At 52.7% G+C, this 19062-nt stretch overlaps 4 protein-coding genes across 4 annotated transcripts; all 4 read left to right on the top strand.

Moving 5' to 3' along the window:
• Positions 1-143: 143 nt before the first annotated feature.
• On the top strand, positions 144-5623 carry LOC128274139 (facilitated trehalose transporter Tret1). Its single transcript, XM_053012246.1, has 5 exons — positions 144-311; positions 3520-3654; positions 3732-3887; positions 3972-4223; positions 4293-5623. Exons 2-5 carry the CDS (start codon positions 3534-3536, stop codon positions 5210-5212), a joined length of 1449 nt encoding a protein of 482 aa, XP_052868206.1. The 5' UTR covers positions 144-311; positions 3520-3533; the 3' UTR covers positions 5213-5623.
• A 1228-nt stretch (positions 5624-6851) lies between these two features.
• On the top strand, positions 6852-8473 carry LOC128270374 (facilitated trehalose transporter Tret1-like). Its single transcript, XM_053007773.1, has 3 exons — positions 6852-6912; positions 7025-7180; positions 7245-8473. The coding sequence occupies exons 1-3, from the start codon at positions 6852-6854 to the stop codon at positions 8471-8473; spliced, it is 1446 nt and encodes a 481-aa protein (XP_052863733.1).
• Positions 8474-9939: 1466 nt separating this feature from the next.
• LOC128270373 (facilitated trehalose transporter Tret1-2 homolog) lies at positions 9940-11438 on the top strand. The gene is made up of 2 exons (XM_053007772.1): positions 9940-9979; positions 10048-11438. Exons 1-2 carry the CDS (start codon positions 9940-9942, stop codon positions 11436-11438), a joined length of 1431 nt encoding a protein of 476 aa, XP_052863732.1.
• Positions 11439-14796: 3358 nt separating this feature from the next.
• LOC128270372 (disintegrin and metalloproteinase domain-containing protein 12-like) lies at positions 14797-19062 on the top strand. The gene is made up of 2 exons (XM_053007771.1): positions 14797-14989; positions 16064-19062. The coding sequence occupies exons 1-2, from the start codon at positions 14797-14799 to the stop codon at positions 19060-19062; spliced, it is 3192 nt and encodes a 1063-aa protein (XP_052863731.1).

Below are 19062 nucleotides of genomic sequence, written 5' to 3'. Positions count from 1 at the left end.
TCAAGATTCCATCAGCACGGGAATACAAACAGCCCCCGGAACGATTATCGACGTTCGGCAGCTCGGCGAGCGAGGGCAATCTTTCGGAGCGTTCAGCCTGCGGCGGCCTCAGTCGGAGTTTAGTGTTGCTCGTGCGATCGGTACAGCCGGACCTACTCAACCGGACCACCTTAGCTCTAAATCTAGAGAACTTAGGAGTTCTAGTGCTGAACGAAAGTGAAGTGTTAGAATTTAAGTTAGCCTCGCTGTTTCGGCCACAGTGGGGGTACTTTTTTTTTCTTCAACCAGCGCAAAATAATGCAGCAACGATGGTAATTACATTGATTAGACTAATTAATATCAGGCAACAAACAATCCAATGACCAATCGATCGCCGACCCAACTGGTTATCGCGAGACCAGCCAAACGGCCCTATGTGCCGTAGCTACCGTATCGAATTCCGGCGATATCACGATAAGGGCCAACAGGCCAGCTGAGAGCACCTCACGTTCCGCGATCGTTTAGTTGAGCGAAGAAAAAATTCCTACACCGGAAGCGCCGGTTTATTGGACCGCGAGGCAACACAATAGTAAGCGGTGGCCATAACGGCGCACGGTCGGTGTGTAAGGGGTGTGCGATCGTGATCGCACGATGGCGGAACGCGTGAAGATTGCTTCTTTTCGGTTGAAGTGGCGATTGCATCCGCATTGTTGCGTCGCTAGAGTTGAGGGTACGGTTCTCCGAACAATTCTGAATCACAGCTCCACACACGTGGCAGTGCTTGATAGCGATAGCGGACACTTTGTGAACGACCACTGGTTGGGAGGATCCGCCATCCGTCGCCATCGTGTATGTCGCCTGTGTGCATATAGTGCATAATCATGGCATACGCCCAGCAAACAGCAACGGGGTCTGGCATTGTTAATAGTTTGTTGGCTATCGTCTATGGCCGGATCGCCGTTCCCTTTTCGATGAGGGCAGGGCGAGACAGTTTGACAAAGTCGCCTATAATGGTTTTAAATGGTCGCGATCATTAGGCTAGAACTGTAGTAACGATCTCAGCGCGTATGTTCACATTCGGGGCGTTTGAAGCTACGGCGTAAAGATGCTATCACTTTACTTTTCGGGTGTGCTCGGTTTGTTTCTTCAACAAACTATACAAGCACTTGACTTTCTGTGTTTGACTATTGCTTCGGCTCGACTAATGGGAGAAAGATCGCGCCGAGGATCATGCAGTTCCTAGAATATCCGTTTTCCCAACGTTCACCATCCAAACACGAACCAAATTTTCTTTCCCTCTGAAGCGCGAAAGCGTACTTAACAATAACCGGTGATGAGTGATTACTCTGACAGTGGCAGTTCTAGAGAGTGAAAAGTTGTGACTAGAGGCACTTATGCAAATAAACCGCTGACCTTCAACGTCTAGCTACGCCCACATAGGGCCCGTGTTTCCCGGCGAAAGATCACAAATTGCGCCTCCTCCGTGGGCACGAATGCAAATCTGGGCACGTTCGCCGCGTTAAGCACATGCTTAATTTCTTAGCTAGCCTGAACGACTCCGGTTGACCAAAGACTGCTTCCTGGCCACCGTTGCCTGCATTCTACCGTTGCTGCCTGCCGGACCGGAACCTTGACAATGACCGGTCGGTGGGTTGTAGAGGGTGGGTAGAGACGGTGGGCAGAGAGGTGTAGCGGTACCGTACGCACTGCGCACATCATGCCGCCTGCCGGAGCTTCGCGTACGCGAGCTTACTGACAGTGGCGTCAGCATGTAAAAACAAAATCAACCGATCCCGAAGCAATTCGGAATTCACTGGCAGCTCCTCCGCAAGGTTAGATTTAATGAAAGCAAATTAATAAAGTGAGTAATGATTATGGTTTCGATCGTGTTTGCGTATCGTCGCTTTTTCAGTGGTGATGGTGCGGCGTGAGGACCGACCACTTCCGTTTTGCTATAAATAGTAGCTTTCCAAGATTGATAAGTTGATGGAGCAATTTGAGTCGCAGTATGGTGCTGCTGGAGTGGTCAGTCGATGAAGATTTTGAATGAACGATTCAAAAAAACAAACTAAAGTTTTATGTTAACTGCAGGTTGCTGAGTAATTGTTGCATGCTTCACAGTTACTCTGTAAACTTCGCAACGCACACACACACACACACACACACGTATAGCAGTCGATCACTGTTTGTACAATTGTAACGGCCGGCAAAGAACTGTTATGGCGTGCACGACGCCGTGCGCGCGTCGGCTCCTTGTAGTGAACGGGATCCCTCGCGATCCGATCACCTTGGCGGCGGTGGGGCCAGTGTTTGGATCGTCGATTCGAACAACGGATTTAATCGATGCGTGCGGCTACCGTTGGGCTTAGTCGCACATTTCCATCGACGCGGTTGGGTAATTCTTGGCGTGTTCCGTGTATCAGGCACTGCAACAGTTTGCGATGCAGCAGGATTCTTTTGCCGCGGTGTAAGTACTGCCCATTGCTGTGAATAGTGCAACAAAAGACCAATTGCAACATAATGGAATCGTTCAGGGGGCACAACTCCTTGTCACAATCAGTGCGAAGACTGGAGATTCGTTCAACGTTCGTATGGAGAAAATCCGAAAAATCGTATCGTTCTAGCTATAAAAGTAAGAACCGTGTCAAAGGGAGTTCGCATTGGTTCCAGTAGGCAGTCTCTGATCCTTGTGTTTTAGAAAGAATGTCCCCATGCTGGTTGAAATTTTATGCAACACGACTATCACAACAAGCTTGCAGCAACCATCGCTCCACACCGAAGTGTTGTTGAAAAGTTTGGCGCTTCCTGGCGGCGACCTGCGGCAAGACTGGCGACAATGTTTGGTGACTGATTTGTTATCGTGTCGGCAAGAATGAAAAACAAAGCAAACGCTGGCTGCTACACGCGTAACCGGTGGTCATGGTTGGCACATTGCACGGGTTCCGGCCGTTCAGTCCTAGGAGGGACCGTTTGAAGTGCTTTCTTTGCGCTAGCACTGCTGCTGCTGCTGGCGGTCAGCTTACTTACCGCGAGGCGGTTTATTTGCACACGATGGCCAGCTCACCTGGGACTTCTGGGCGGAATTCGATCCAAAAGGAGCGAGGTTGTTGATTTTGTGCCACCGGACCCTTCCCTGCGATGGCAGAGGTTCGGTCAAGTGCGACCGTGATTTCTGTCCCACTCCATCACCGCAGGTGCATCAAGTGCATTTAAGAAGCTTGATAGCCTACTTACGGCATTTCATTCGATTCCTGACATTGGCCGCGATCTGGACGCAGAACTGCAACTCAGTTTACCTCAGAGCTACCCAAGCTAAGGAGGAGCTAAAACTCTACACGACCCGTGTGCCACGTGTGTTAGGCTTTTGTGTTAGCTTCCGTGCAGTTTTTGGTATTGACAATACAGGTGTCCTTCAAGTGATCGCACGTGTGCGATGCGATTGTGATCTGGAGCCGTCGGATTGTGTTACTGCCAGCAAACAGAAATTTCTCCCCCAAGAGGACCAAATTCGAGACTAATTTCATACTACGTACTTCTCAGGGACATAGTGTTAAATGAATCCTGCTGAGTTAAATCAGTATCAACCAGTTGCTACATTTGAGAAGCTCGAAATCACAAACACCTACAACATGGAGAAGGGTAGCCCTTCGCGCCAGTTCCTAGCAGGGATCCTTGGTAAGTAGCGTTGGTGGTTCTATTTAACGATTGAAGTGAGTGAGTGAAATTAATATTACTTTTTGTGCCTCCAAAAGTTAATTTGGCTTCGGTCATGGTGGGCACCTCGCTAGGATGGACGTCACCGATTGGTCCAAAGCTGGCATCGCCAGACACCACACCGCTCGACACGATACCGACGCCGGGGGAAAACTCTTGGATTGCCTCCCTCGTGGCTCTGGGAGCGTTGATTGGTAAGGAGCCCGCCCTCATTTGGTCATACCGCAGTCCCTCCTAGGCCTGCTGCTTCAAGTACTAGTTCTACAATCTTCTTTCAGCGCCATTTATGGCGGGCCCGTGTGCTGAACGGTTCGGCCGCAGACTCACGCTTCTCGGCAGTTCCGCATTTTTCATCGTATCCTGGATACTGCTGCTAACCACCGGAACCGTCGTGCAGGTTCTGGTAGCCAGGTTCCTGCAAGGTCTAGGCGTCGGGTACGTGATGACCGTACAAACGATGTACATCGGAGAAATTGCCAGCAGCGAGTACCGGGGAGCTCTCGGGTCCCTTATGCAGCTGTGCATCGTGAGTAAGTGTCAAGTGCTTGAAGATTCCTTACCTTCGGACGTCATGCTAACACGTGCGCAACCCCCTTTAGCCGGTATCCTGTATGTCTACAGCATCGGGCCGTTCGTCTCGTACCACGCGCTCCAGTGGGCCTGCCTGGTCTTGCCGATCGTGTTCGCTGTGACGTTTTTCTTCATGCCGGAAACGCCAGCCTACTATATTTCGCAGGGCGAAAAGGAGAAAGCCGTCGATTCGCTCTGCTTTTTGCGTGGCAAAACCGTTGAAGGGGTTCAGGACGAGCTGAAAGAGATCACTACCACAGTGGAGGAGTCGCTCAAGAACAAGGGCACCTTGATGGATCTGTTCCGCAATCCTGGCAACGTGAAGGCGCTGATCATCTGTGCCGGGCTGATCAGTTTCCAGCAGCTGTCCGGTATTAACGTGATTCTGTTCTACAGTCAGAACATCTTCGAGAGTACCGGCAGCAGCCTGTCGCCGGCCATTTCCACCATCCTCGTGGGGGCGGTGCAAGTGGTGGCGAGTGGTGCCACCCCGCTGATCGTCGATCGGCTCGGCCGGAAACCGATTCTGCTCACGTCGGCCGCGGGCATGTGCGTGTCGCTCGGTACGATGGGACTGTACTTTTTCCTCAAGCACATCGATTCGCCGGCGGTCGGAAGTGTGGGCTGGCTGCCGATTCTGTCGCTGATCTTCTTCGTCACGGTGTACTGCATCGGGTTCGGACCGCTACCGTGGGCCGTGCTGGGCGAGATGTTTCCGGCCAACGTGAAATCGATTGCCTCCTCGATCGTCGCCTCGACCTGCTGGGTGCTCGGTTTTATCATTTTGCAGTTCTTCGCCGATCTCGACAAGGCCGTCGGATCGCACTGGTCGTTCTGGATCTTCGGTATACTGTGCGCGGTCGCGTTTGTCTTCACGTTCACTACGGTGATGGAAACGAAAGGACTCAGCCTGCAGGAGATTCAGGACCGGCTGAACGGCAAAGCTTAGCTGTCTGTCTGAGTGGGCCCGACCGAATTTGTGCAATGATTATTCTGGCAGATCGGTCTCACGATTGGTCCTAGTTTTCGTTTTAATGTACGATAGTTTCATAGTAGAGTAAGAATGTAAAGCGCTCACCGGCACCAAAGTGATAAGTTCGAGAGTGCTCGCTCGGATGTTCCATTCTGTTGTGTTACGTTACTTGAATAAAAATGTGTTTGGCTCCTAGGTGAGCTGCGTATTTGAAAGCTGTTTGTGTGACGACTGCGATTGTTTTAGAATGTACACAGCCTTTTGTGAGGGGCAAAACGAACACAGATTTAACTTTTCATGGTTCATCATTACTTCTGTTCAAACAGTTAAACTAACACCTTTCGGGAGTACCGTAAGAAATGAGATTGAATAAAACCAGGTGGAAACTTTTTTTCGAATTTCAAATACCAAGCTGCTCAACTTTGTAGATATGAATACAATTCTAAAGTAGAACCAAACGAAGATCATCACTATTACTGAAACTTCTCGACTTAGCTCATATTTATTCCCGCTTCATAGACAATTGCTGTTTGATAAATTTTCTCTTTAGCAAAAAATTACTATATTTTTCTAAAACTAGCTACAACCTATTGAACGAACCGTACCCGATTTTTAACTGCTGTTAAAGCGAGCAATTTTCTGCCTCATTCCAATATAGACATTAGATCGCTGTCGATGCACCCGTTGGCGCCTTAAAGTATGCAATAAACCATACACGCTAATGAGCGGAAAAGTCATAGTGGGAAAAAAGGAGCATAAATTCCGATTGATAAGCGATAACACGTTGTGACATCATACGCGAAAAGGCGATAGTGCGCACGTGGGGAGCAAGCAACAAGAAAAAGAACACGAGAGATAGTCGGTACCGGTGCTGGACAATAGAAGAAGAATAAGAAAAGACGCGATATGGCGGAGGGGTCATAAGTTTTGTTTTGTTTTGCGACGAACCGGTGCAAAAAAATGCGCAACATTGAGACGACCGAACAATCGTTCGGCGTGTGTGTATAGATTACGTTACACGCCGGGTGTGTGGCGACGCTCCGGTCTCGGTGCGTTAGATTGGTAATCGAAGCACCAAGAGAGACACCCCGCGATACCGGCCAGACTCTGTTGGAGATGCCACGTTCCGGTCAGTCAACAGCTTGGACTCTTTGAAGTTAGACGCGCGGCCTTTCGATCGGGATTAACGATTTATTGCATCCGTGCGCTGAAGTGTCTCCGTCGTGGCCAGTGGCCATCAACGGAAGGATACGTATGAGTGACAATCAACCATCAATCAACCATTTAGAGGCCCTCGAGCGATACGAAAAGTGTGTAAATCTGTCCGTTCCGAATCAGTGATCATCATGCACTGTCTGCAGTGTGTTAGGTTTTTGTACCGCATCAAAAGTTAGACCTCGTTTGCAGGGAGATAGTATCAACAGGAGTCGATCAGCAGTAGCCCCCACGAGGTGATAATTGTTTCAGTTTATCATTGTTAGCGTCTACAATTTTCGCTCCGATTGATGCCCGTTATCTGTGGCCGTGAAGCGAAGTTAGTAGCGAAGGACGCTTCTTCGAAGCACGTGTTGCTAGTGCTTCCTCTTTTCCGCCATCCACAATCGGTTTCGCCACGATGTGGGTCATCGGTGCTTCATTTCTGCGCACCAAGCGACAGTACCTCGCTGCAATTTTAGGTAAGTATGGCCCCAGCTGGTCAACGAAGCAAACGATAGCGAGATGACGGACATATCTGAGATGTCCAGACCAGTCGTGCCTATTGTGACCACCGTGTTTTACACCACGCAGCAAACCTATCGGTAACATGCACCGGCTGTGCGATGGCCTGGACGTCCCCGGTGGAGTCGAAACTTCTCCATATGGAATCTTCGCCACTGTCGATTGTACCGACCGACACGCAACTCTCCTGGATCGGATCCATTCTGGCGCTCGGGTCTTTGGTCGGTAAGTATCGAAGGTGACAGCTTGTCGTAACCCCCCGCTAACCCTTCCCCTTGGCATTCTGTAGGACCACCCATTGCTGGCTATGTGGCACATCGGTTTGGCCGCAGAATGGCGCTACTGGCCAGTGGGGTACAGTTTGCCGTCGCGTTTATCCTGTTCTTGACCGCGGCATCCGTGGCACAGATCCTGGTGGGACGGTTTGTACAAGGCTGTGCTATCGGGTTCGCTCTGAACACTACGCCCCTGTACGTGTGCGAAATTGCCACGTCTAACCGTCGGGGGACCCTTGGGTCTTTGCTGCAGGTCTGTATGACCGCCGGGATGTTGTTTGTGTACGGTGTCGGTCCGTACGTCAGTTACGCTGCCATGCAGTACATCATGATGGTGGTTCCGGTGCTGTTCTGTGTTACCTTCAGCCTGATGCCCGAGACACCACACTTTTACGTCGCGAAGGGCCGCTATGCGGACGCCTCCCGGTCGCTCGCGTATCTGCGAGGGGAACCGATCGAACAGCTGGAGGATGAGTACGGATCGATTCAAAGGTCGGTGGAAGAGTCCATTCGGAACCAGGGCACGCTGAAGGACCTGTTCCGCGATCATGCCAACCTGCGCGCCCTGTTCATCTGCACCAGCATCATTATCCTGCAGCAACTGTCCGGCATCAATCCGGTGCAATTCTTCACGCAGACCATCTTCGAGAAGACGGGCAGCTCGGTGAAACCGGAACTGGCCGTGATCATCATCGGGTGCGTCCAGGTGTTTGCCAGCATGGTCACAGTGCTCACGCTGGATAAGTTGGGCCGTCGTCCTTATCTGTTGATCTCGTCCGGTGGCATGTGCTGTGCACTGGTGGCGCTCGGAACCTACTTTTATCTGGATGCCAACAGCATGTCGTACTCGGAAGGTCTGCTCGATCGCATCGCCTTTCTCCCGGTCCTGTCGTTGGTCGTGTTTACCGCCTCGTTCTGTCTTGGATTCGGTCCGATCGCCTGGCTGCTGATTGGGGAAATGTTTGCGCCGAATATCAAGCATCTCGCATCCTCGGTCGTATCCAGCTCGTGCTGGTGTGCGGCCTTCTTCGTCCTGTTCTACTTCAACACGCTCGACGAGGCCATCGGCACGCACTGGCTGTTCTGGTTGTTCGCCATTTGCACGGCCGGTGCTTTCGCGTTTACGTTCGTGTTTGTGATCGAAACCAAGGGCATGTCACTTCCGGAGATTCAGGCGCGCCTCAACGAAACCGCACCGGTCGCCAACGATAAGGCAAAGTACGACGAGAATCGAAGTGTCTAGCTCAATCCGTTAAATGGGCCTCGACTTCCAGTTACCCCACTTACTTTTCCTTTCTATGGTTCTATCGGAACAACGATTATGCTGGAAATAAAATGTTGGTCCGATTTCATCATTTAGCTGTTGCAGTATTAATGCGTTTTATTTTGCAAAATACTTTCGAACGTGCTTGTATTTGCCATACCCTTACCATGCTGAGCATTATCGCTGCAAATATTCGATTAGGCGTTGGTTCATCTTGTGCCATAGTTGCTGGTTTGGAGCTTTATTTTGGGAATCCTTATCATGGTTGCATATTCGCATTGAAAACATCTCATAATGTGTACAACTTTCTGTCGTAGTGTCAAGAAAACAGAAGGTTTTATTAGCTCCTTCTATTAGATGAGTGACATGAAAGTAAACAGATATTTGCGAGGTCCACCTCAGCATTCCACATAAACCGATTGGGGTTTGCATAGCATGTGCTAAACTATTCCTGGCGCCTCTTTGTGCATTAGTCGGTGATAACAATGATTTCAAACAAAACTTTGAATCGAAATAAAATGTACCAAATTCTATGGAACTGGACTAGAGTTCAGTCACTGAAAGCGATATCATTGGAAAGATAATTTCTTGACAATCATGTTGTCTGTCATGTCTTTGCAACGGCAACCGTTGATTGTAACGTTATGAACATCGTTATTTTGAAAGACAAATTGGGTCTCCACATCACGCCGCACCAGAGCCATGCATAGCCACAGAGGCCATACACCCAAAATCTTAGTTAAACATTGATGCAATCAATGTTTTGTTTATAATATTGCACAAAGGTATCTGTGTTTTATTTTATTTCGAACGTATTGGCTTTGAAAAGTACACTGCCCACATGCAACAGACCATAACAGAAATGATCTCTTGGGTATAGGAAGAGGTGGTCTTTCTTATTCCTCATCCCTTTCGATTATACTGCATGAATGTTTCGATGTTCGTTCGATTTACAGTTCTCCGCATGATAACAAACACTCCATAGATAGCGATATTTCTAGTTCTACGTTAATTCTTGATACTTCTGTTTATGAAAAAAGGGTTTATTGTTTTTTAATCTTAGAAGAACGAACCGGGTCGTATTTATAGGGTTTTTTGTATTTGACACATATTTTAGATTCCAAAACACTCATAGCTAATGCATTCGATCCAAAGGCCTAGTCACCACACAACCTGCCCGTTCGTCACTCCTTCCTATCTAGTGACGAACCTCCACTATCATCGTTCCAACAGACGTGGCTGTGAAGTGCTACACTGTTCATTCATACAACGAACCGCAAACCGGCGACCGGCAGTTGTACCGGGCGTAGGAAACCATTTGCTTTACAGCCGTGCAATCTGGCCATGTTTGATCTACGATTCGCTATAAAACGATCTCCCACGCTGATAGCGCCCCGATACGAGGCGCTACCCGTGTGGCCAACGGTCCGGAAGTAAGTCTGACGATGCATTGGCGTTACTGTGAATTGCTTGCGGGAGCGGTCGGTAAGTTGTTGGCGCCGTAATCCGACGACCGACCAGCAGTTTAACGGGGTTTTGTGGCCTCTTTGTAGCGAGCTTCGCGACCGCTTCACTGGGATGCACCATCGCGTGGCCCTCGCCCGTGTTTCCGAAACTCGTCGATCCGGAACTGACCGATAATCCCTTCGGCGAGGTACTGATGGCTAGTGCCCAAACCTGGACTGACTCGGCACCGGCAATCGGGGGCATCGGAGGACCACTGCTGGCCAGCTGGATAGCGGACCGGAAGGGTCGCCGGTTGGCGTTGCTCCTTAGCACCGTGCTCTACATCGTCGTGTGGCTGCTGTTCATGATCGTCCGTTCGGTCCCACTGCTGATCGTCGCCCGTACACTGGGTGGATTTGCCAACGGGTACGTGTTACTGGCGGCGACTCTCTACATCGGCGAGATTGCTAGCGATCAGTACCGCGGTGCCCTGGGCTGCTACCTTCAGATCGGCACAACGTTCGGCATCCTTTACGTGTACTGTCTGGGGCCGTTTGTCAGCTACCTGGCCCTGCAGGGGCTCTGTTGTGTCCTGTCGATACTGTTCGGAACACTGTTCCTGTACATGCCCGAGACACCGCACCATCTGATAGCTCAGGGTCACTTACGGCGTGCTTCCGAAACACTCATGTTTCTCCGCGGTCGCCGTCATATCGCTGAAGTGCACGAAGAACTGGAAGAGTTGAAGCAGTACGTGCTCCAATCGCCCGATCCTGACGGGAGCGCACCGGAACAGACCGTAAGTCGCTGGGGACCGTTTCGACGACTCAAGCAACTGTTCCGCACCTCAGCGAACCGCCGAGCCCTGGCGATCAGTCTAGGCGTTGTGGTGTGCCAGCAGTGGACCGGTATTGATGGAATCTTGTCCAGCAGTGAGCTCATCTTCGGCAAAGCCGGCATGGCACTCGATGCCGTGTACTCCACCGTCGTGCTGGGTGCGGTACAGTTCTTCTGCAGCTGCCTGTCACCGCTCTTTATCGATCGCTTCGGACGTCGCCCAATTCTACTCCTCACTTCGGCCGGACTAGCGATTGCCCTCGCGGCACTCGGAGCGTACTTTCTTCTGGAACGTCACGGTGTGGTTCCGCTGCGCACGATCGGCTGGATGCCGCTTGCAGCTTCGCTGCTCTTTGTGGCCCTCTACAACGCCGGCTTCGGGCCGGTGGCGTGGGCGCTTGTCATGGAGCTGTTTGCCCATGACGTGAAACCCCTCGGACTCTCGCTGGCCGTCTCGTGTCTGCTGCTGTGCGACTTTCTCGTCCTGCGACTGTTTGCGTACATTAGCGAGTCTTTTGGGTTCGATCGGGCGTTCTGGATGCTGGCCATCGCCTGTGTCCTCGGGTTCGCGTTCTGCTGGTGGGCGGTGATCGAGACCCGCGGCCTTACACTGTACGCCATCCAGGAACGGTTGAGTGCCGTAAAAGTGATCCGATTATGAAACGCCTCTCCATGCACCACCACCGGTGAACCCCGAAACGGTTTACCTACGTAATGTTGTTGGGTGTAAACAAAACATGGCCCAGGCGGAAAGAGCCACAGTCGTCGTGTTCTGGCGGACCTACGAACCACCGACGAGCCGTGTGAGGTAATGTGTGAAACGTGAGACACCCGCCCCTAACGGGACTACGGGCTCGGGGAGTGTCTCCCGTATCAAGAAGCCGCGGTACCGTTACGCAAGTTTGTAAGGTCTTTTTGGTGAACCGGGGTCTGATAAGGCACACCAGCGAACGCACTTCATCTTCCCCCCGAGTGTAACCTTGCAAATGCACCGTGAAGTGTTGTTTGTGGAGTATTTATCCAACAAATATTGTAAGTGGCCATCTCCAGCCATGCCAGAGTGTAATATTTATTTAAAAACACGAAGCCGGTTGCAACAGGTCAGCCGAACGATGACGAACATCTCGCACTGATTCCTTCAGATCGTTTCGATTTTGTGAGCACATTTTAATGGTTGGCGGGGAGTTCACTTTCGCTTCACGCATGCCACGCAGCGCCTGGATCCATTTAGGTCGAACGGAAACGGCGGAATTCCTCGCTCGCTGTTTGCCCAAGCGTCTCGGTCGAAGCACAATAGGATGGCACCGTTCCTGGGCTGCCATCGATCCTTCCTATTTGCCATTATTGCTTCCATATGCTTTGTGCATTTATCCTATTCTCGATGAAGTTTAAACGCTACCAGAATATCTAAAAAGGCTGGGGTTTTCTGCGTCCGCTCCGAATACGTTTAATCGTCGATTTGATGAGCCAATGCTCACAGGGATGGGGTGCTACCGAGCGCTTACGTGCCTATCATATCATCACACTACCGCGCTACGTGAACTGGACGACACAACGTAAGACGCAACGCAAGGGTTAATGTTTGTTGGAAATGGATATCACTTTGTCGAAATGGCGATGGTTTCTCCAATATTTGCGAGACGAGCTCTCGGAAGCTTTGATGCCGAAGCCGTGTACATCAGACTGAACGAAACCAACTGTCCAAATAATGTCCGGTCTAGGACGTTTTTGGAAACGTTTACTGGAAACGAGCATATTTCCAGGAGTTATTCCGTATACGAAGTATGAGGTACGCGTAACAAACCACATGTTTCTCATGAGTATCGTATGATGTTTCAAGTTTTAGGTTTAATCCGGGATGTTTGATTTTTGTCGAAACGGGACCCAGCAGCTTCAATAATGAAGCACCTCAGACAAGTGGTTTCCCCCGCTGATAGAGCAGTCGGTAACGCTCTTCGCTGTCAGCGCAGCTGGCCGTGGTTCGAATCCCGGGATCGGTTGTAACTCAACCGGCCATGGTTTCGATTCCCGATACCGGCGTGACAGGGGGGGTTGGCGCGGGGCTAACAATCCCCCTCCGTAAAAAATTAAAAGTTACAGAAGAGCATCAGAGATTAGCATTGTCTCTGGTGCCAGGCCAAGACTGCTCAGCGGTTGCAGCGCCAAAAAAGAAGAAGACAAGTGGTTTCTGCTAATATCTATGTTCTACTGGCATTTTCATAATTTTATGAAAATCTTTCGAAATTGTAACATATTTCGTAGTATCCGAATATGTTGAAAGAGGTTTCAGCCTTACCTATTTTCACAAAGAAACTCGCGTTTTCATCAAATAAAAAAAGTTCTTCCGTACACTAAATGAAAAACATTGTTACAAGAGTTTACGTAATCGTCTAGGACATGAAAAGAGTGAATGGTTTCTTACCTGAAGTGAAAACCCAATAAAAAGAAGTCTAAGAAAAGATTCATTGTACGTTGGATAATTCAATTCTATGAAAATAGTTTAGTCCTATACTCCAGCGGGTCAACTACTAAGTCTAACTACCGAGAGTTCCCAAGTCCGATTGCGCAAAGTGGTTTTGTCGAAATACGCGTAGCAAGATGCAGATTCGGCAGTTCTACTTGTCTGGGGTGCCCTCTTGGGTCTGTAGTAGAATGTTTGCTTCCAAATTCGAAGCGAAAACATGGTAGCCAAAAACGCACCTCCCGCGTCGATGCTCCGGAAGCACTCTGGGCACTCGTATCGCGTGCTACGCCTCAGCTGAAATTATGAAGATGTTTCTGCGTTTCATCACACACGCACTTCAGGTCAAGAGAGCTAATTTGTAGACTTCGTTTCGACCGCCCATCAATTCCAGCAACCACCCCAAGTACACTCAAAACGCTATGCCTGGCACCCGGTTTCTTAGTCATCGCAAGGGGTGCTAAGGTGTTTTCCCCGCACCAGCGATTGGCTGCTTGATTAAATCTTTCTCCCAGTGACCCCAAATCCAAAACGAGGGGTCTCTTGAAGCCATATGGTTCCAAGGGGTCAATGAATGGCATTCCCCCCCGGGGGTTGAGGGTGGGCGCGTAAACATTCATGACTCACCACCGACTAGCGAGCGGTAGCACGTGACGAACCAAACAAGGGTCGCTGGAGCGGGATTATGCTGGTGGGAAAATCCGGTGCCATTCGTCAAATTCCACCACACACACCCCCCATCGGAATCGGAACTCCTTCTTGGATCCCCGCCCCGCTTCGTGAGCCAGGTGAGCCGCGACCGGTTTGGTTCGTGCAATTGGCACGTCGCGCGTTCACGACTCCGAACCGTTGTTCATCGGCAGCACGTGCGTGCGTCGGATGAACACCGTGGAGGGCCCCGGTTTTGCATAGCTATAGCTATGGAGTCGAGAAGGGGTTGCCGCGACAGAAACTCGCCGATCGTCCACCGCGCAGGACGCGTATCGGAATGGTTGTGGATTGCCGGTTCCGCCGTAGCAGTCACAGAAACCTTCAGGGTGTGCCGAGTGCGATTTAACAGTGATTTAAGCCCAAGACCTTGCTCCACCGGACAGTCGGGGCTTGCTAATTGTCCACGAATCCGCGAGTGTAGGCTTCCATTTTGTGGCCGTGATTTGGTGGTGGTGGCAGTGATCTTCGCAGTGCCTTAGCGAACGATTGTGTTCAACTGTAGCTTCCTGTCTGAAAGCTAATACATATCCTGCCGACTCGTGATCGATCGAAACGGAGACGATCAATTTAGGCAGTCACTTGCTGTCGATCGACGTGCCTTAGCGATCCGCATCGAAGACTGCAGCAGCAAACTTGTGAATTGTTACCTTCCCGGGCGATGCAGGAAGTTTTTGGAAGTTACAATCCGCGCGCGACGACGTGTGCTACGTGATTTTTTAGGATCAAATTAGACCTAGCCTGGTGGCGTGAACAACAACGAAAACGAACTAGTACGATAAGTGTGGCTCAGTCCGTGCGTGGCGCTCTGTTGGTTCGTGTGTTATGCAAACATTTTGAGCACTCAACAATGCGACAACCGTCGGTGCACCGAAGTCGACGGAGTCGACTGATGTGGGGTTGCATCCTTCAGCTGGTGCTGCTGCTGCTGCTGGCATACCACCGATCTGTGATAGGAACGGCTGTGATAAACACGAACACGTTCGACCTGCCGTTTTGGCCGGAGGCACTAGGAGCCGGAAATGGTGACAACACGATCGCTGGTGAGTGCGAAACGAAACTGTTAATTTGGTTTAATTTTCAACAACCGCAAGTTTGGAGCTGTTTTGGAAGGCAGTTAGCGCGCCCAAATGGTGCCGATAACCAACCGAAGACGTGTCCGCGGTCAAGCATTTACATTTGCGTTATCTAGCTAAGCGTTTTAAATTGAAATGATGGGCTATGTGAATTGAAGTGTGGACTGGCAATAAGGTGCATGCGCCCTGGTTAACTCACGGCAGTGGATTTCTAATCCCGATAACCTATTGTCCAGAGATCCTAGCAGTAACCGTATTTCGTTTGGGTCATTCTGTCCTAAGTTTTTGTGTTGTTAAAATTGCACACCGATGAATGATATGCATTGTGTAGCTCTACACTTTAGGCCCTGTGCGTTGCATGTGTTATGAGCATGATATTTCGTAAAACCTGCTAACACATGCTAATGGCAGTGTGTTAACCCGCCAGATGAGTAGCGGAATTTCTTCGAAAGACACTTAACCTGTATCCGACCGCCAGCGCGCCATTCGGCGATGATTCACCAAAGATTCCGGTTATTCGCCGGAGACGACTTCGCTAGACACGGACGGAACTACCGGCTTCCCGCGCCGGGGCCGGTTCCTTCATTAATAATACAAAGTCGTTCGGTGGCCCAGCCGCCGAACCGCGCGTTGTCTTCGAGATGATTCATTCATATTCTCACGTATATTCGCTTCCGTTCGCTCCGATCGTGCACACACGCGCGCACGCGTCTAGTTTGTTTACTATTTACTCGCTTCGAGAAGTGTTCACTCGCTTCGGTAGTTGTCATTCCGATGAACCAAGCGCCACGAGGCGCAGAAATCGGGCAATCGGCCGTGAAATGCATGTCGAGGCTCGCGAAAGTGGAACTGGGGGTGGTACTGGGGGTGGTACTGGCGGTGGCCTCCGGTGCTATGCAGGTCAAACCTGCGCGGTTCGTGGTTTCCCTTGTCGTCGTCTACCGACGGTGTGGTTATTAGGGTCAGCTGGGAAATTCCTTCCGTGAATCCTTCCGTGGCTACCGAGAATCTAACACGCACTTCCGTCTCGTTTCGTCGCAGGATTTCCGGAACAGCCAGTCATCGAGCTGCACGACAGGATTTTCCCAACGTTTCACTGTCACCGGACGAAGCGCCAGCTGTCATGGTCGGCCGTGGACGCCGGCCAGCCCCGGCGCCGGCGCCAACACCGGGAGCGACTGACGGTGCAGTACGGGATGCGGGGCGAAACGATGACACTCGATCTGACGCTCAACGAGAACCTTATCCCGGACGGATCGTACCGATTCGTGGAGCAAACGGCCGACGGGCGCGATCTGGTGCGGCAGCTTGGCCGCGACGAGATCGAGCTGTGTCACTACGAGGGTACGGTCCGCGAGAGGCCCGGTTCGCGGGTGGCCATCTCCACCTGCGGTGGCACGATCGACGGAGTGATCTACGAGCCGGATGAAACGTTTCTCATCCAGTACCACAACGATACACACCTCCTGTACCGCCGACGGCCGAAGCGCGGCATCGCGGAAGGTGGCCAGCCCCACCCGACGATGGAGCTGGGACAGGACGAGGACAACACCAAGCCCCACGAGCAGGTTCCGGCCGACGGCAAGCTCGCGTTCAGCACCGGCTACCGGGAGGACGCAGAATCGCTGTTCGTCGAGCTGGCGCTAGTCGTTGACCGGACGCTGTTCCTAAAGTTTGGCTCGAACGTGCAGCGTGTCCACCGGCACTGCCTGTCGGTGGTGAACGTGCTAAACGAACTCTACCGGCCATTGAACGTGTACGTGTTGCTTGTAGGCGTGGTCCTGTGGAACACAAGGGACAATATTGTGTTGTCGCGCGATTCGAAGCAGACCCTCAGCAGCTTCTTGGCTTACCGGCGAGACACTCTGCTCCGGCAGGTCCCGAACGATGCCGCGCACCTCCTAACGGCCGTCCGCTTCCAAGACGGGGTCGTCGGGAAGGCGGAGCTAGGCTCGATGTGCAGCACGGGCGGTTCGGGTGGGATTGCCGTGGTGGAGAACTTTGTCGTAGCTCCGCTCGCGACAACGCTAGCCCACGAACTGGGCCACAACTTCAACATCGACCACGACTCGGACGACTGCGGTGGCGACGGCGGCAGCCGGTGTCCTGGCCCGGGACCTTGCATCATGGAGGCCAGATTGCGTGATTCGATCGACGTCCCGAGCCGGTGGAGCGAGTGTAGCCGGGCGGATCTGCGCGATTCACTGGCACGGGGACTGGGCGCCTGTCTGCGCAACAAACCCCCGCGGCTACTGGTGCGAGCCGTGTGCGGAAACGGGTTGCTGGAACCGGGAGAGCAGTGTGACTGCGGACATCCGGATCGGTGCGACAATGCGTGCTGCGATCCTGGCACGTGTCGGCTGCGGGCGAACGCGACGTGTGCAACGGGGCCATGCTGTGACCGGAGCACCTGTCAACCGCGACCCGCCGGAACCGAGTGTCGGTCTGCGGCCGGAGAGTGCGATCTGCCGGAGTACTGCGACGGGCACGGGGAGCTCTGTCCGGCCGACGTCTTCCGGCGTGACACGAGCCCGTGTGCGGATGGGGAAGCGTACTGCTTCCGGGGTCGGTGCAATACCCGTGACCGTCAGTGCCGGTTGCTGTGGGGCGAGACGGGTCGCTCGGGGCCCGAAGTTTGCTACCAGAGCAACGCGAACGGGACAATCTTCGGCAACTGCGGCAACGAGCTGGTGACCGAGCGGTACGAGCGGTGTGCGGAGCATGATCTGCAGTGCGGGCTGTTGCATTGCACGCATCAGAACGAGAAGCTGGAGTACGGCGTGGAAGCGTACGCGAAACGGACCGCGACCCGGTTCGAGCAGTGGGGACCTCGGGGCACCAAGCGGCACATCGTGTGCAACGCGGCCATCGTCGATCTCGGGCTGGACGTACGCAATCCCGGTCTGGTGCCGGACGGGACGCGTTGTGGAGCAGGCAAGATGTGTCACCAGCAGCGGTGCGTGGCCATCAGCGCGCTTCAGGAACGGGACATTGGGGACACGTGTCCCGGGAACTGCAGTGGGCACGGGGTGTGCAACAGCGAGGGCCATTGTCACTGTGAACCCGGCTTTGCGCCGCCATTTTGTGATCGACCGGGAGAGGGTGGTTCGATCGATAGCGGACCGATCGGTCGCGGGGGCCGTCAGCTGTCCATGGATTCGCTGGTGGTGGTGCTCGTGTCCGGGGCCACCATCGGTGGGCTGGTGATCATCAGCTTGCTGGTGTTCCTGACGGCACGTCCCTTCCTGATGTCGCACGTGCGGCTCGCACTGAAGCGCTTCCGGGAGCGCAAATACGGCCACATCGTACCACCGGCCTCTCCGACCACCGGGCTGCTGGCGCCGCTGGCGGTGCCGAAAGATCACAAACGCCCGGTGGTGGCTCCTCCGCCACCACCGCCGCCGCCACCGCCACCGCCGAAGCCACCGGTCAGCCAGAGCTTCATCAACGTCAACATCAGCACGGAGGGCAAGGTGACCATCGAGAACAAGCGCATCCTCGCACCGTTCCTCCTGCACCAGCCAAGCGTCGTCGATCGGCACGAGGCGTTCCGGTTGAAGTACAGCTTGGAGGGCGTAGCTGCAGCACCAGATCACCCGCTTGTTACGGCGGAAATGCACTCGAGCGCCGCCGGAAATCCGGTGCAGGATCTGCGACAAATCGATCGCATGCAGTCCTACCACAGCCAGCGGTCCAAGAGTGACGAGCGGCCGGCGGCCAACCGGATGCTGCCCAAGCTGCCGCGCCAGCATACGGTCGGAGATTTTGATGCGATCGAGCGGCTACCGGAACCGGACGACCGGAACCAGATCGGCGAAAACCGGCGCCGAGGAGGATACCGACCGCAGGCGAAACCGGTCGCAGTGCCGAGACCGCTGCCGAGGGTGCTGGGCGCACCATCGGTCGGGACGGCGGCTCCACCAAGGCTACTTCCGGCCACACCGACTCCAACGCCGAACGCGGAACGACCGGTCATGGGAGCGAATGTGGCCGCCCTCCGGGCAAAGTTGAATCTCGCAGAAATTGGCACCAAACGATAG

Source organism: Anopheles cruzii, chromosome 3 (assembly GCF_943734635.1).
Source record: "Anopheles cruzii chromosome 3, idAnoCruzAS_RS32_06, whole genome shotgun sequence".
NCBI lineage: Eukaryota > Metazoa > Arthropoda > Insecta > Diptera > Culicidae > Anopheles > Anopheles cruzii.
The sequence above is the reverse complement of the archived record's forward strand: the minus strand, read 5'-3'. Positions and strand labels throughout refer to the sequence as shown.

Coding starts and splice junctions, on each gene's coding strand:
- LOC128274139 (XM_053012246.1), top strand. CDS start 3,534: ATGAATCCTGCTGAGTTAAATCAGTATCAACCAGTTGCTACATTTGAG. Junction 3,655..3,731: donor GTTCCTAGCAGGGATCCTTG/GTAAGTAGCGTT, acceptor TGCCTCCAAAAG/TTAATTTGGCTTCGGTCATG. Junction 3,888..3,971: donor GGCTCTGGGAGCGTTGATTG/GTAAGGAGCCCG, acceptor ATCTTCTTTCAG/CGCCATTTATGGCGGGCCCG.
- LOC128270374 (XM_053007773.1), top strand. CDS start 6,852: ATGTGGGTCATCGGTGCTTCATTTCTGCGCACCAAGCGACAGTACCTC. Junction 6,913..7,024: donor GTACCTCGCTGCAATTTTAG/GTAAGTATGGCC, acceptor TACACCACGCAG/CAAACCTATCGGTAACATGC. Junction 7,181..7,244: donor GGCGCTCGGGTCTTTGGTCG/GTAAGTATCGAA, acceptor GGCATTCTGTAG/GACCACCCATTGCTGGCTAT.
- LOC128270373 (XM_053007772.1), top strand. CDS start 9,940: ATGCATTGGCGTTACTGTGAATTGCTTGCGGGAGCGGTCG. Junction 9,980..10,047: donor ATTGCTTGCGGGAGCGGTCG/GTAAGTTGTTGG, acceptor GCCTCTTTGTAG/CGAGCTTCGCGACCGCTTCA.
- LOC128270372 (XM_053007771.1), top strand. CDS start 14,797: ATGCGACAACCGTCGGTGCACCGAAGTCGACGGAGTCGACTGATGTGG. Junction 14,990..16,063: donor TGGTGACAACACGATCGCTG/GTGAGTGCGAAA, acceptor GTTTCGTCGCAG/GATTTCCGGAACAGCCAGTC.